This window comes from Hyperolius riggenbachi, chromosome 1 (genome assembly GCF_040937935.1).
Source record: "Hyperolius riggenbachi isolate aHypRig1 chromosome 1, aHypRig1.pri, whole genome shotgun sequence".
NCBI lineage: Eukaryota > Metazoa > Chordata > Amphibia > Anura > Hyperoliidae > Hyperolius > Hyperolius riggenbachi.
In genome coordinates, this window is record NC_090646.1 from 417,500,898 (window position 1) to 417,518,202 (window position 17,305).

At 47.2% G+C, this 17,305-nt stretch overlaps 1 protein-coding gene across 1 annotated transcript in view; it reads right to left on the minus strand.

Moving 5' to 3' along the window:
• Nucleotides 1-17,305, minus strand: part of ALDH1A1 (aldehyde dehydrogenase 1 family member A1) — a 150,790-nt gene that overhangs the window by 118,814 nt on the left and 14,671 nt on the right. Inside the window, exon 2 of the mRNA XM_068236458.1 lies at nt 251-315. Within this exon, the coding sequence (XP_068092559.1) occupies nt 251-266 (16 nt within the window). The 5' untranslated portion in view covers nt 267-315. The remainder of the gene's footprint in view (nt 1-250; nt 316-17,305) is intronic.

Below are 17,305 nucleotides of genomic sequence, written 5' to 3' on the forward strand. Positions count from 1 at the left end.
GCACAGACCCAGCCTCACAGAGACAGTAGGACGGGACCAGGAGCCGGGCAGGCATGTTAGCGGGCAGCCGGGTGTACGGCAAAAGCACTAGTGTTTTAGTGATTAGTGGGAATTACCCGCTAATTGTCCAAGTGAGAATGGGCCCTTATTGCATTAACATCTGTTTAAAAAAAGCACACGCCACTGAATTTAATGTGTTACATATGAAGTACATGTAGTAGTTGCGTTTCTCTTACATAATTATACATACCACTTCGTAAATACATTTTTTAGAAGAGGAGGTGTCCACTGCTAAAGTGCACGGCAACTGCAGTTCTGTAGAAGAGAATGATACAATTAGAGAAATAGAAGTAGTCTTAACCTGTTGTAGTGAAAAACAGAACTTGAACAATAACATTTGTAGTCTATGGAAAGATTTGTTAATGGGATGGTTCTGCTGGATTTGGGGATTATGTTGCCATTCCCCAGTGACAAAGCAGGTTGTTTCGGCGCATGACACTCAGTGCCGAAACTAGGTGCCCTATAGCGGTAATGTTATACGTGTAAGGCAGGGCCAATCTCAATGTCTAGCGGCTATTAGACACCACACCAGGGCACCTTACAAAGTTCCCTGGTGTCTAATAATTCCCTTCCATCACCTATAGAGTTCCCTGGTGTCTAACGCCCCCTCTACCCCCTGTACAGATTCCTGGTGCCTAGTGACCCCTCCCCATACAGTTCCCTGGAGTTTATAGGTCCTAGGTCCTCCCTCCCCAATACAGTTCCCTGGTGTCTAGTGGCCCCCTCCTTCCCCTTTACAGCTCCTTGGTGTCTAGTGCTTCCCTCCCTAAACTATACAGCTCCCTGGTGTCTCATGACGCTGGGGACTTGAGCGGCACCCGGGTGAGCTTTCATTTGGCTCACCCTGCATCCCGCTCACCCGCGGCATACACATACATGCGCCCCAGTGAATGCACAATTGATGGCTCAGTAAGGGAACTAATATGGAGAACTTTTCTATTTGCCATATAAGGGTGTTATAAAAAAAATATACCCATATGTTTAGATGGAAATTGTTTTTGTGCTAGATTCATGTATAATCACTGAATTGTTCCATGAACTAACTTGCCACTTTATTTGCACTGATAGATGTTTGACTTTGAAATGACAGTTATCTGTTAGGCAACTCTCCATGACTTTTTGCACAGTAGTGTGTAGTGCCACAGACGCTTGCCTGCTATCATCATTACTCAGCATGTATTCAGTTAGCCCTAGTATGTTAATTTATGGTACTTCGGTCATAGACTAGCTGAGGCTACAGTGCACATTTCCAAATGATTGAATTCTAATTTGTTTTGGTAACCTGCAATTCATTATTTTATTGTTCGCTTTCTAAGGTGAACTTGTATGAACCCAGAGAAGCAAGTTATGATGATGCAAGAGAGATAGGCAGAGATTCATTCCAACTATAATCTACTCATCTTTCTCATGTATTGTATCAATGAAGAACATAAAAAGCTTATATAATAGTATAAATGGACAGTGCATACTTGCCATGTCTGCAGGGCTGGCCCTAGACTTTTTGCCGCCTGAGGCAAAATTAGAAAAAATCGCCGCTGATTAAGAGGCAACGGGCAGGGTTCACTCACCTTTTCCGCGTTCCATCGTGCGCTTCACTGACGTCACTTCCTGCAACGCCATCCACTTACAATACAGTTGCAGGAAGTGACATCAGTGGAGCGCACGCTGGAGCGCGGAAAAGGTGAGTGATCCCCGCCCATTGCCTCTTAACCACTTTACCCCCGGCGGTACGAATTTCTCCGTCCCTTTTTCCCCCCCTAAAAAACCAGGGACGGAGAAATCCGTACCTTCCACGCTACCGCCGCTGTCCGCGCTCCCGCCGCTCGTGCGCGCGCACCCGTCGCTCGTGCACGCCGCCGCCCGCTCGCCCGGAGATCAATGAACGGGAAAATCCATTCCCGTTTGTTGATCTAGCCCCCGCAATGATCTGCTGCTTCTTTCAGAAACAGCGAGATCATTGTGAATCTCCCAGCCTCCTCCTGCTTCCTGTAAGCGTCCTTCCGGACGCTTACAGGTCGCATGTAAACAAACACTCTGTGGCCATCTTGTGGCCAAATAGTAAACTACACCCTAAAAGCATTTTACATACACAAACATTACATTTACACAATAAATTAACTTATTACCTCCCACACTCCCCAATTTTTATTTTTTTTTTGTAATTAAAAAAAAAAAAAAAATACAATAAAAAAAAAAACATAAATAGTTACCTTAGGGACTGAACTTTTTAAATATTTATGTCAAGAGGGTATAACACTGTTACTTTATACACTGCGGGCTTGTAATTAGGGATGGATGCAAAACTGAAAAAAATGCACCTTTATTTCCAAATAAAATATTGTCGCCAAACATTGTGATAGGGACATAATTTAAATGGTTTTATAACCGGGACAAATGGGTTAATACATTTCATGGGTTTTAATTACAGTAGCATGCTTTATTTAAAAACTATAATGGCCGAAAACTGAAAAATAATAATTTTTTCCCACATTTAGAATAAAATAATTCTTGGCATAATGTCCCACCTAAAGAAAGCCTAATTGGTGGCAAAAAAAACAAGATATAGTTAATTTCATTGGGATAAGTAATAATAAAGTTATAGACGAATGAATGGAAGGAGCGCTGAAAGGTGAAAATTGCTCTGGTGGTCAGGGGGTAAAACCCCTCAGTGGTGAAGTGGTTAATCATAGAGCTGGTACTTCACTTTTTAAGGCTGGAGGGGAGCGCAGATCGGGGGACCCAGGCGAGGGAGGGGGGGGGGGGTCCGACCCACCTCCCCACCGCTAGGCCCAATACCCCCTTTCTGCCCGCTACCCTTCCAGCTCGGCGGGCGGCCCCCCGCACCAATAGACAGGCAGGTGCCGCCCCCCCAGAAATGCCGCCTGAGGCAAATGTTTCACCCCGCCTCATGAGCGGGCCGGCCCTGCATGTCTGCCATAGCACATATATTTGCAAATACTTCAGGCATTGGCATTGTTAAAGGAATACTATCGATGTATGCATTTATTTTTAAATGCTGTATGTTGTAGCACACATTCTCTTTGCTTCTCTTTACTGATAAAGATACTAATAATGCTAATTGTAGACAGTGGTCTGCCCCTCTCAGCAGCTTGTAAAGTGGATGCAGCCTGAAGTGAATCGCCTCAAGCAGGCAGCCAGTCTGAGTGTAAACACGGACTCCTGGTATAGCTAGTTATATTCCAGCAATACTCCAGCTCATTTAGTTACCTGTTACCACCTCAGATCAGCCTATTTCTCCTCATGTCTGCTGCATGCTGTGAGTGACACAGTGAAATATATTTGTGAGCTGTGTGACAGAGTAACCAAGCAGCTCAGGGTGACCTAAACTACTATGAGCTGTGTGAGAAATGAATTTTTAAGCAGGGATAGTGAGAGAGAGACCTGGGTGGGTGAATAAATAAAGTGCCCCCAGCACTAGTGGTAATGTGTACACTAATATACAGTATTAAAAAAAAAGTCGTTTCAATCGATAGTACTCCTTTAAGTGTAAAGTTATTTTGTAGATAAGATACAAAAAATCACCTGGGAGAGAAGCTGGGCCGAATTTAGAGCTGAGGAGTCTGTAAGCAGTTCTGGCGCCCTAAGGCTCCCCCCTCCCCCTAGCACAGGCCACACTCCCAAGCCACACACACATGCAGATCACACACTCACACAGATCACATGCACACATCACGTGCAGATCAAACGCACATGCGCAGATCACACGCACACATGAAGATCAAATACACACGTGCACGTCACACACACAGGTAGATCACACATATGCGGATTACACACGTGCAGAACATACACACATGTGAAGATCACACACACACACGCAAATCACACACATGAAGATCACATACACAAACACAGACAAAGATTGCACACACACATCACACACACAGACACAGATCACGTACACACATGCAAATTACACGCAGATCACACACAGATACAAATTTCATACACACAGATCTCTCTCTCACACACACAAATCGCACATGGCCTCCCCCCTCACAGAGCCAACATGAAAGGCATCTGCTGTATTGCCTCCCTACCTCTAATTAAAATGTCCCGTCACCCCCGGGCACACAGCTTCCCTCCCTCTGATTAAACTGTCCTATGGCCGCTCAGCTTCCCTCCCTCCGATTAAAATGTCCTCACTCTGCTCAGTTCCCCTCCCTCCCTCTCAAGTAGAGAACGGTGTAGGCAGCATCTCTAACCGTGCATCTCATGAACAGCGGCTCTGCTCAGCTCCCGGCGGCATTCTTCTGAATTGTAAGGGTCTTTGCTTGATAAGGTCACCAAGCAAGGACCCTTAAAGACACAATTCAGAAGAATGGCGCCGGGAGCTGAGCAGGGCCGTTGTTCATGAGATGGACGGTCAGAAACTGTCACCTGGATACCTGATTTTTAACTCTTTCAGGCACAGAAAGAAAAAAGGGAACACAGCATAGTTATTTGTGTGCTTGGCACTGTACATAGACATGTCTATCTCATCATGCCACGTGTCACCTCGGATGTCCTATAAAATGTATTTTTTCTATAAGGTGTTAAACATCTCTTGAGAAAAAGCTCAGAAGAAAAGTTAATTAAATAGGGACCTTTTCACATTCACCAAACACAAAATAATGCAAAAGGGTAACAGTCTGTTTAACCACTTAACGACCGCCTAACGCCGATAGGCGTCGGCAGGTCTTAAGTGGTTTTCCATGGAAACGGCCGCTCGAGCGGCCATTCCATGTCAGTTCACGGAGGGTGTCTCCGTGAACAGCCGGAGAGCCGCCGATCGCGGCTTGCCGGCAAAATGTAAACACGTGGGGAAGAAATCCCCGCTGTTTACATCATACGCCGCTGCTGCGCAGCAGCACCGTAAGGCAGATCGGCGATCCCCGGCCTCTGATTGGCCGGGGATCGCCGGCATATGATAGGCTGAAGCCTATCCTACAGGATATCCGTCCTGCGCAGCCCAGCTCAGGAGGGAGACGGAGGGAGAGGACGGGAGGGCGGAAAACGCTGCGGAGGGGAGCTTTGAGGAGCCCCCCCCCCGCAAATCAGTTATAGCCGGCGGCGATCACACCCCCCCCAGCAGGACATCCCCCTAGTGGGGAAAAAAGGGGGTGAGTCTGATCGCCCTGCTGCCAACACGATCTGTGCTGTGGGCTAAAAAGCCCACGCAGCACAGACAAGGGGAAAATCCCCTGGTCCTTAAGTGGTTAATGACCAAGTGTTTTTTTACTTAATTTTTGTTTACGAATGTTGATGACTTAATTGTTTTTTTCAAATGTTGGAGGCTTAAAGAGAAACTCCGACCAAGAATTGAACCTTATCCCAATCAGTAGCTGATACCCCCTTTTACATGAGAAATATATTCCTTTTCACAAACAGACCATCAGGGGGTTTTGTATGGCTGATATTGTGGTGAAACCCCTCCCACAAGAAACAAGAAAAGTACATATATGGCCTCAATTCACTAAGGATAACTCCTGTCTTTAATAACTCTTCAGAGCTCTTTTACAGTTATCACAATTATATCACCATGGTGATAACTGTAAAACAGCTCAGAAGAGTTATTTAAGACAGGAGTTAACCTTAGTGAATTGAGGCCATACTCTTGGCAGTTTCCTGTCTGTGAACCTTGCTGCATCGTGGGAAATAGCTGTTTACAGCTGTTACCAACTGCCAAAAAAGCATGCAGCAGCTACATCACCTGCCAACAGTAAAAATGTCACCATGTAATAAATGTCAGAATGTAAATTAGGGATTTAAATTTTTTTACAATGGGCAAAAACTGACTAAACCATTTATACATAATTATTGTAAAAATGAAGCACTTTTTTTCTTACATTATTTTCACTGGAGTTCCTCTTTAAAGTAATCCTGTAAGGAAAAAAAGTGCCTCTATGGGGTACATACCTTGGGAGGGGGAAGCCTCTGAATCCTAATAAGGATTCCCCCGTCCTCATCAGCACCCCCCAATCTAGTGCTAACAGCCCCTAAAAAATTCCCGGACAAGCTGCAATATTTACAAATCTTCACTCCTCTTCAGGCGTAGTACTACTACTGTAGCTTCCCTTCGGGTTTCCACGGAAATAGCAGAGCCCTATGGAGTGCGGCCTACTGCACTGCTGCATCCGACTCACACCTGCACAGTAGAGTGGACCCAATCAGGCTCGGCTATTTCTGATAGCAGTGATAAAATCCTAAGGAATTACTCTGTATGACCCTGTGAACGGTAGACAGTGACAGGATTTGCCCAGTACACTTTGTAAAGTGTTGCAGAAAATGTGTGCTCTACGTACTGTATAAATGCATAATAGCTATAATAGTAACATTATTATATGTAATGCACAGAAAGGGCATCAGTATCTGCAAAAATTTTACAACCAGAAGTAATCAACATTATTTTAACGATTTGTGTGATGGGCTACAGATAAAATAGTAAATAATTAAACAGGTCTACTAGTGAAAAGGTCGTCCATAAACAGCATTATCTAACTGAGAGCAATTAAGTTTATTAAGCAGTGAACTGAATTCCATTCAATACTTGAAGAATATAAACATGTTCTGAAATGTCAGAAATATGTTTTTATCTAAGACATTCTTAACAAGGGAAGGGACAATGGCAATAAGAGTGGGAATGGTAAGGGATGGAGAAAATTGGCTACCCAATCAGCTCCAACACAATCTTCATACCTTACAAGAGGCCAGGTATGATTGACAGTTCTTGCCCTAGAAGATGACCCAGCATAGGTCACATCAAACTACCTAATCTTTCTCTTCATCACAGACACATAGCAACCAATAACTAATTTATAGCATTGCTCGGGTGCACCTGATTCCTGATTAGAGTGGCTTCGATCATGGCCTCACCCACTTCCGATTCTGCCCTGATTGTAATTACGGATAGAATCGGAGTTCTGAATTTGAATGCGGTTTCGAGTCAGAATTTTGCATTACATCCGTAATCACGAGTCAGAATCCGTGATTACTTTGTCTGCATTCTGGCTATCCCAGCCTGCATGGGAGACAAGGGGTTAAAGAGGGGGGACCCCATGTCACTTTTGAAATCATTTTCCACACTGAACATATAAAAAGAATACATTTATATACATGTTAATACATTATCTGTCATTTTAGCGCAGAGACTTTGCTATACTTTGTTATGTTTTCCCTCTAATTTTAACATCCATTTTCTCAAAGACTATAAGGTCTTTTGGAAAAAGATGTTTTCATCTTATTCCCAGTGTTCTTCTGAGCATACCCTGCAAATGTGGTGTTTCTAGCATGTAAAGGGGCTTTGCTATTAACTGCTAAAGTCAGCGGCTGCTGAAACATCTCCCACACTCTGCACTAGGACTTTAAAATCGATAAGGACTTTTTGAAAAAAGTTTTTCCTCTTGTTCCCACTGTTCTTCTTAACATACTCTGCAAATTTGGTGTACCCTGAGCGTTACTATTAACCGTTAAAGTAATCACATACTCCAACTCGTCGTAATTACGTCCGTAAGCCGGAATTCCTGGTTGAATGTGGATGAAATTACAGATGCATTTGAAATCAGCATCCATGATTGTGGCTGATCACTGATAACGATTTTGAGCCCGTGATTGCTCAAATTGGCAAATTGCTCCAATCAATAACGGGCTACCCATGATTCAGAGGTTGTGATGAGCATCCCTGCTGATTTCTACTCTTGTGTTCTCAAGAATGAGCACTGGATATTTTGGGGCCACCATACAATCAATGAAAATGTGCATATTTGAGTGCTGGTGCTTATTTATTTAGCCACTTGACAACTACAAACAGGTTGTGTTCCCCTTATGGACCAGAGAAATGTTCACCTTTCATCGGTCCTCCCATTCATTCAACCATAACTTTATTACTAGAAGATTTAGAAAGGTGGAGAGGCGCTTAGGTGGTATGGGAGTACAGATGGAGATAGTGTGGTTCTTTTCACCCGCTGCTGTTCACTGGCCAGGGGTTCCCAACCACCTCTGGTTGTGTTATAAATGGAGTCTATATAGGTATGAACAGCGCTGAGAGTAGTAGCTTATATTATCCAAATATAACTTTATTACTACTTATCACACCAAAATGATCTTCAACACCAATAAGGCTTTCTTTGGGTGATAAATTTTACTAAGAATTATTTTGTTCTTTATGCATTTTAATGGGAATAATAAGAAAAAAATGGTAGAGAGTCATTATCTCTCAGTTTTCAGACGTTATACCTTATATTCTCACGTATAAGCCTAATTTTTCAGCATAAAAAATGTGCTGAAAAGTTACCCCCTCAGCTTATATGTGAGTCAGTGAAGCAGAACAAATGGTGGAGCAGGTTTTGTTACTGGTAGAGAGGCATAAGGATCTTACTCACTAGTGCTCCTGCTCTTGCCAGCTGGCTCCCTACTGTGTCTGTTCCCCCCATCCACTGCAACATGGTGTGCAGAGTGCGCTGCTCAAGACTATCTGTGTCCCCTGGCTAGTGGAGCAGAGCATGTAAGCAATGCGTCAGCAGTGTAATCAGGGTTGCTCGGATAGCCCTGATCACAAGTATGAGTGATCACGAGCATGACTCCGCCCACTTCCGAATTGACTCATGATCACGATCACGAATAGAAAGGGATATCTGACTCGAGTGCAGTTTTGAGTCGAATAACTGCATGTAATCACTAATCACAAGTCGTTATTCATGATTAAAAACCCGCTGACTCTAACGGTTAATAGCAAAGCCCCTTTACATGCTAGAAACACCAAATTTGCAGGTTATGTTAAGAAGAGTAGCATAATGTAGCAAACCTAACGGTAATGTAAATTTACATATATCAAAAGAAAAAGCAATGAATTTCCAGATGTGGTTTCCAGGGGGTCTTCCCTGGAAACCCCTCCGGAGCCGCAACGCTTTGGCCAGGGATCGCTATACAGCCACAATATGGCTGTATAAAGATCCCTGGAATCTTTTCCTATTTTTTAAACTTTTTTTTTTATGTTCAGAGCTCTACCGAACATATTTAACCCCTTTTCCCCCATGCAGGCTGGGATAGCCAGAATACGGAGCACCGACTGACTGGGGCTTCATACCCTGAGCTATACCCACCCACATGGTCCATGGTATGGGGGCTCCGGAGGAGAGTGGCAGCCAAGCCTTCCGCTCCCCCCTTGTCCAATCCATGTTGGGCGGTCATCCGGGGTCCCTTTCTTAAAGGTGTCTCCCAATGCCACCATGAACCCCCCTCCTGGGGCACCGGAGGTTGGGGTTCATGGTGGCATCTGGGAGTCCCCTTTAAGAAGGAAACCCCAGATGCCTGCCCCCCTCTCAGGAGAAATGAGTTACCCACTTCCAAAAGGGGTTAAGTGAAATAAAAACACACCAACGAATATAGTCCTTTATTATTCTAAATTAACCAGAAATACTTACCTGTACCTTTAAAAAAAATTCCCACGCCAATATCCTTGGAAAAGGTCAGACGCCAATATCCTCTATCTTGCCACCTACTGTTACAACTTGATTGAAGCTCTCCACCAGCCGCCGCCACACACTGCCGACAGCTCTGCTATACTATGTATAGCAGAGCTCAAAGCATCTTTGAATTTGGCTCCAAGGCTCCCCATTGGTCTATTAACAGACCAATGGGAAACCTTGGAGCCAAATTCAAAGATGCTTTAGCTCTGCTATACTAAGTATAGCAGAGCTGTATCGCTCTCTGTCCTCCGTTGGTCGCGGCTCCACTCTCCTCCATTCAATCAAGTTGTAACAGAGGGTCGCAAGATAAAGGATATTGGCTTGGGACCTTTTCTGAGGATATTGGCAGGAGGACATTTTTTTTAAAGGTGCAGGTAAGTATTTCTGGTTAATTTAGAATAATGAAGGACTATATTCGTTGTTGTGTTTTTATTTCACTTAACCCTTTGTGGAAATGGGTAAGGAGTACTTTGTACCTCTATACTCATTTCTCCTGGGAGGGGGGCGGGTATTTGGGGCCCCTTTCTTAAGACTCCCAGATGCCACCGTGAACCCTACCCCAGGGAGTCGTCGCCTCACCTCCTTTTATTTTTGTACAGAGTATATGACAATAAAAAAAAATATTGCTTTTGATTCAGTTTGCTACTAAAAAAATTCACATGACAAAGGCCTCAACCCTAATATACCTTAAATTCTATTCTCTTGCTTGTCATGATTACAATAATATACCATAATCCGATAGCTTTTTGGGCACACAGCAGACTGTTACCAGCAAGTAGTATTTATGGGTTTTCAAGACCATTTTTTTCCCCAAAAGTAATAGTCGTTCTTTCTTAGCAAAGCCCCTGGAGCTGCTGAACATTCAATAAAAGCCATAAATGTCACCATTCTGGAAATTAGAGACCCAGGCCTACTCAGATATTGCTATTTTGTAACATTTGGACTTATGCAGTTTTGCTGAATTTTTACCATAACTTTGAAAATGGTATTTATTACTTTTTTTTTTACTTTGTCACAAAAAAATTCACATGACAGAGGCTTAAGCTCTCAAACACTCAAAATTCTATTCTCTTGCTTGTCATGGTTAAATTGATACACTACATACATAATCAGATAGCTTTTTGGGCACACAGCAGACTATTAACCAAGTAGCACCAATGGCTTTTTCAAGGCCATTATTTTCACCAAATGTAGTGCTGAGAACACACCATATGTTTTTTCATCAGATAGATGGTTCGATAGATAATTTCCGACATGTCTGATCTTATTTTCGATCATTTTTCTGATCGATCTCTCATAGAAGTGAATAGAAATTGATAAGAAAAGACAACAGAATCGAATCGGAAATTGATCGGAAAATCAAATTGGAAATCGATCAGATGGAAAATTGACTGAAAAAACGCATCATGTGTACCCAGCATAACATTGTCATTTTTTCTTAGTAAAGACCCTGGAGCTTCAGAACATTAAATTAAAGTCACAAATGTTACCATTCTGAAAACTAGAGACCCAGGCCTACTCAGATATTACTATTGCTTAGCATTTGGACTTATGCAGTTTTGCTGAATGTTGACCATAATGTAAAAAATTATGTTTTTCAATGTTGAATTGAGTTTGTCCCTACTTATGTTTTATGTGAGTCCAAGCTTTAAAACACACCAAAACATATTCTATAGCTCTTTGTAGTTATAATTATACAATACTGTATATGCCTCACCTTGTATCAAACTGTTGGTGCAATGATTCATTATACCCAAGGTACACTATTTTTTGGCACTTACTGGTACAGCACCATTTTTCAGGGGCGGGTGTGCAGAGGGCATGCGTAGTAAGCAGCAGATGTGAATGCGTGCGAACAGGGCCGGCCCTAGACTTTTTGCCGCCTGAGGCAAAATTTAAAAAAATCCCCCCCCCCACCACCACCACCGTTGGTTGGGGGGGGGGGGGGCACCGAGCTGGAGGGGTAGCGGGCAGGAAGGGGGTATTGGGCCTAGCGGTGGGCTAGCCCCCCCCTCCCTCGCCTGGGTCCCTCGATCTGCGCTCCCCTCCAGCTGTAAATAGTTAAGTACCAGTGTATAGATTAAGAGGCAATAGGCAGGGATCACTCACCTTTTCCGCGTTCCAAAGTGTGGTCCATTGACGTCACTTCCTGCAACGCCATCCATACAGTGGGCGGCGTTGCAGGAAGTGATGTCAGTGGAGCGCTCGCTGGAACGCGGAAGAGGAGAGTGATCCCCGCCCGTTGCCCTTTTAATATATACACTGGTACTTAACTATTTACAGCTGGAGGGGAGCGCAGATCGGGGGACCCAGGCGAGGGAGGGGGGGTCCGACCCCCCTCCCCACCGCTAGGCCCAATACCCCCTTTCTGCCCGCTACTCCTCCAGCTTTGCGGGGGTTCCCCCACCCACGGACAGGCGGGTACCGCCCGCCCAGATGTGCCGCCTCATGAGCGGGTCAGCCCTGCGGCCAGCAAATGTTTCACCCCGCCTCATGAGCGGGCTGGCCCTGCGTGCGAACCTGGTGTGCATGCATGCATGACATTGGCAGCCATAAGAGACACAATAAAACTTCCTGTTGCTGTTAAGAGGGGTATAAAGGACGTTTTAAGGCATCCACTTTACATTAAGTGGTTAAAGGGAACCTGAAGTGGGAGGGTTATGTAGGATGATATATGTTATTAATTTAAAACAAAGCAGCCTCTAGATCTAATACTTTTAGCCATAGAACCTAAAAAGACATGCTATGGAAGTGTGTAGAGAGATGACATATGAAGCATAATGGAGCAGTTCCCATGGGCAAGGAGAGTGGGGACAACAATGTTGTTAAATGACATGTAGGATCTTTTAGGCCATGTCGGACAGCCACTGTACACAAGGTACCTGCTAGATTCTCAGCCGAGGAGGTTTTTATTGGCCACTCAGGCTGAGTTTAATCTAGTCTAGTATAGATATACAGTAAGCTGTAAAGTTCTGGTTGGTCTAAATCAGTGGTGCTCACCGCCAGGTCGTGATCACGCTTACGCGTGGATTCACGACCATTTTGACGCATTCCGCCTCGGACACGAAAATCCGTGAATAGATTTTCAACCACGAAAATCTGCTTCGGCTTCGCGTGAATGCGGACAGAAATTCGCATTCACGCTCGTGAAACCCGGTGCTGAAGTCGTGGTTTGCGGAAATGCATCAAACTATGCGGAAGTGACACATTGCAGGCCAATCAGAGTGCCCCAGCCAGGCCCTAGCAACCAATCACAGGAGGGGAGCTATGCCCTCCCCTCCTGAATATAAAGCGGCGGCCATGATGGAAAAGCTCTGTCCTTGCTAGACTGTGGTGCTGAGAGGATTATCTCCAGGCCATTGTTGTTTGAGCAAGTGCATTTATTGTGTTAAAAACAAAGCGTTTTTTTTGCCAACACTGCTCTTATACTGTACACAGTTAGCTAGTCAGTGAGTGATTGCTGTAGTTAGTTGTAGTCAGTGTAGTGTAGTGGGAGCAGGGCCGGGCTGAGGCATAGGCTGGAGAGGCTCCAGCCTCAGGGCGCAGTGTAGGAGGGGGGCGCAGAATTCATTCAGCTGTCATTCCTAATTGTGTTTGAAGCAGAAATAAATAAGAAAAGGGGATACATGGCAGTGACTGCAAGCCAGATAACTAGATATTAAAGTGTTGGGGAGGTTGTGGGCCCTGTGGCCCTCTTAGTCTAATAGCAATCAGTGTGTGACAGCTGGGGTGGGAGGGATGGGGGGCGCACTTTGGTGTCTCAGCCTTGGGTGCTGGAGGACCTTGTCCCGGCTCTGAGTGGGAGTGTGGGAGTCTAGTGATTATTTAACTGTGTGTAGTGCTGTGCAGGCAGGTTCAGTGCTGCAGTGTAGTGGGAGTGGGGATTATCTGTGTGTAGAGTGCAGGCAGGCAGGTTAGTGCAGCTGCAGTGTTCACTTGTATATTCCAGTGACAGTTATACACTTGTACTATTTGCAGGCAGCCAGTCACACCGCCGGCGCCGCCACTCTCTGCCAGCGGTGTTCATTCATTCTGTCAGTGACCTTGTGCCGTGCCCAGTGCCCACTGCTCGCTCGCTCGCTGGCTTATGAGCATCTCATTACACAGTGTGACATCCTTGTGTGCCCATTGCATCCTTCAGTGACCTAGTTGTATATCCAGTGCCCACTGCTGTGCCCACTGCATCCTTCAGTGACCTTGTACTGTGGCCACTGCATCCTTCAGTGACCTAGTTGTATATCCAGTGGCTACTGCTGTGCCCACTGCATCCTTCAGTGACCTTGTACTGTGCCCACTGCATCCTTCAGTGACCTTGTACTGTGCCCACTGCATCCTTCAGTGACCTAGTTGTATATCCAGTGCCCACTGCTGTGCCCAGTGCATCCTTCAGTGACCTTGTACTGTGGCCACTGCATCCTTCAGTGACCTAGTTGTATATCCAGTGCCCACTGCTGTGCCCACTGCATCCTTCAGTGACCTTGTACTGTGGCCACTGCAGCCTTCAGTGACCTAGTTGTATATCCAGTGGCCACTGCTGTGCCCACTGCATCCTTCAGTGACCTTGTACTGTGCCCACTGCATCCTTCAGTGACCTTGTACTGTGCCCACTGCATCCTTCAGTGACCTAGTTGTATATCCAGTGCCCACTGCTGTGCCCAGTGCATCCTTCAGTGACCTTGTACTGTGGCCACTGCATCCTTCAGTGACCTAGTTGTATATCCAGTGCCCACTGCTGTGCCCACTGCATCCTTCAGTGACCTTGTACTGTGGCCACTGCATCCTTCAGTGACCTAGTTGTATATCCAGTGGCCACTGCTGTGCCCACTGCATCCTTCAGTGACCTTGTACTGTGCCCACTGCATCCTTCAGTGACCTTGTACTGTGCCCACTGCATCCTTCAGTGACCTAGTTGTATATCCAGTGCCCACTGCTGTGCCCACTGCATCCTTCAGTGACCTTGTACTGTGGCCACTGCATCCTTCAGTGACCTAGTTGTATATCTAGTGCCCACTGCTGTGCCCACTGCATCCTTCAGTGACCTTGTACTGTGGCCACTGCATCCTTCAGTGACCTAGTTGTATATCCAGTGCCCACTGCTGTGCCCACTGCATCCTTCAGTGACCTTGTACTGTGCCCACTGCATCCTTCAGTGACCTTGTACTGTGCCCACTGCATCCAGTGATTCATTACTAGCAACATGTCTGGCAGGGTTTCGCGGGGTGAGAGGAAAGGGAGTTCAATTGCCTCAGCCACTTCTGGGACTGCTCCACGTCCAGGGAGAGGACGCCCAGCTGTACGTGGTCGTGATGCAGCAGAAAGGGGGGCAGCAAAGCCTGGGCCGAGTCAGCGGACGCCATTGTCCAAATATTTTAAAGTTTCTGGTCCCCGTGTGGTGGTTGAGCAAATGGAACCTGACGTACTCATGGACATCATGACTTCCTCCCAGACCTCTACTGTGAGCACCACTCCAAGCAGTAGCAGCAGCAGCCAACATCCCACGCTTGTTGTGACATCCACCCCAGCACCCACTGGTCAGCAGCCCTCCCAGGATGACAGCGTTCTGTCCCTCAGTCCGGCATCTGGGAACCTGCTGATGCAAGAAGCTCAGGACTTACTGGGGACTGATGTGGCAGAGATTGAGATCGGGCCACAATCACAAGCGTTGTTGAGTTCTGGTGATGAAGAAGAGGGGTCTGTGCCTGGGGATGTAGGGACAGAAGAGGAGGCGGGGGAGTCAGAGGAAGAGCTGGATTATGATGATGCTGCTGATGATGACGACGTTGTGGACCCTAACTATGTGCAGCCTGCTGAGTCCGTGGAAGAATGGTCAGAGCAGGATGACGAGTCACCTTGGCCTAGGCAAGGATATCGCCATATGTCAGGCAGGGGCAGGGGCATCGGCAGCAGTGGGCGTGGAGGAAGTAGACAGGACACTGCTTCAGCCGGCACCACCACCATGCAACCCCCGGCAACTACTACCACACATTGCTCCTCTGCACCCTCTGCTAGTGGGGGCCGCAGTAAATTAAAGTCACCAGTGTGGGATTGCTTTGAGGAATGTACTGATGACAAAAGGTATGCGGTGTGCAGGTTATGCAGCAAAAGATTGAGCCGTGGGAAAAGTCTGAGCAAGATGGGTACCTCATCCCTCCAGGGCCACCTGAGAAGCCGCCACTGCCGCGAGTATGCGGACTTTAAGAGGAAGCAGGCACTGCTGGCAGGGGTTCCTGAGAGCAGAAGGCCCACCAGCGCAGCAGCATCCTCCCTCCCTCAGGGTCGTGAATCCCCCACAGCAGCAGCAGTAGTAGCACGCAAGCGCTCTTCCACCTCGGCTGCTCAGGACACAGACATTGAGGCTGGCAGCCAGTGTTCGTCTCTCTCCTCTGTCTCCCCTGCATCCCAGCGTCGTCAGACCCTGCTGAGCGACACCTTTCAGGGTCTGACCAAGCCTCTGCCTCCAAGCCACAGGCGGATCCGCAAACTAAATGGCTTGCTGGCCCGGGCCATGGCATCACAGCTGCTTCCCTACTTCCTGGTGCAGGAGGGGAGCGCCATGCGGACGCTGCTCCAATTTGGCATCCCCGAGTGGCAAGTCCCCAATCGCCACTATTTCAGCAGGAGCGCGATCCCAGCACTCCACAAGTTTGCAGTGGAAAACGTGGCCCGTTCCCTGGACTACTCTGTGGGCAAGCGGGTCCACGTGACCATGGACTCGTGGAGTAGCAGATTTGGGACAGGTCGCTACCTGTCCTTTACGGCCCACTGGGTGACACTGATGGAAGGGAGGGAGGACAGGAGCGCATCAGCCCAGCTAGTGGTGCCACCACACGGGATCAGGGGGGATGCAGAAGGGTCCTGTCACGACACTCCCTCAGCACCCGGAAAGCAAGCCCGCCTCGGCAGCAGCAGCGCCAAGCCTCGGCACTGCCAAGCCCTTTTAAAATTGGTGACCCTGGGGAAGGAGAGGCTTACGGCCACCAACGTCCTGGCCGCCCTCAGGAAGCAGGAGCGGAGGTGGCTGACCCCCAGAGGCCTGGAAGTGGGGTATGTGGCAGCCAATAACGGGGCCAACCTGGTGGCAGCAGTGCAGCAGGGAAACCTCCAGCACATCCCCTGCTTGGCCCACGTGCTAATCTTGTGGTGCAGCGCTTCTTGCGCACCTACCAGGGGATGAGCGAGCTGCTGCAGGATGCCCGGGCGGTGGTACGCTTTTTCCGCCTGTCAGCCACTGCCTCTGCACTCTTGTCCACCTTACAGCAGCAGTATGGAAGGCCACAACACCGGCTGATCATCGACATGCCAGTTCGCTGGAATTCGACTCTGGCCATGTTGGAGCGGCTGTGTCAGCACAGGCTGGCTGTTAGGGCCTACATGCTAGACCCAAGTGTCCCCAGCAACCAGCAAGTCCCCATGATTACTGCCACTAAGTGGACACTGATGCAGCAAGTATGCCTGGTGCTGAGTCCCTTCCTGGAGGCAACCAAGATGGTCAGTGAGGAGCGGGCCTCTGTGTGCCAGTGGGTGCCCTTGGTTTGTCTACTGGAGCAGGCAATGGACAATTTAATTGAGCGTGGGGATGAAGCCCTGAGGCAGTTGGAAGAACAGGAGCAGATGGCAGCACAGTCCAGCTCAGAGGAGGGCTCACAGCAGGTAGTGGAAGAGTTGGAGGTCCCTAACCTGAATGAGGAGGAGGAGGAGGAGCAGAGTGCAGCAGGCGTTGTACGTGGATGGCGGTTTGAGGAGGACAACGACATGGCACAGGAAGAGGACAGGCATGC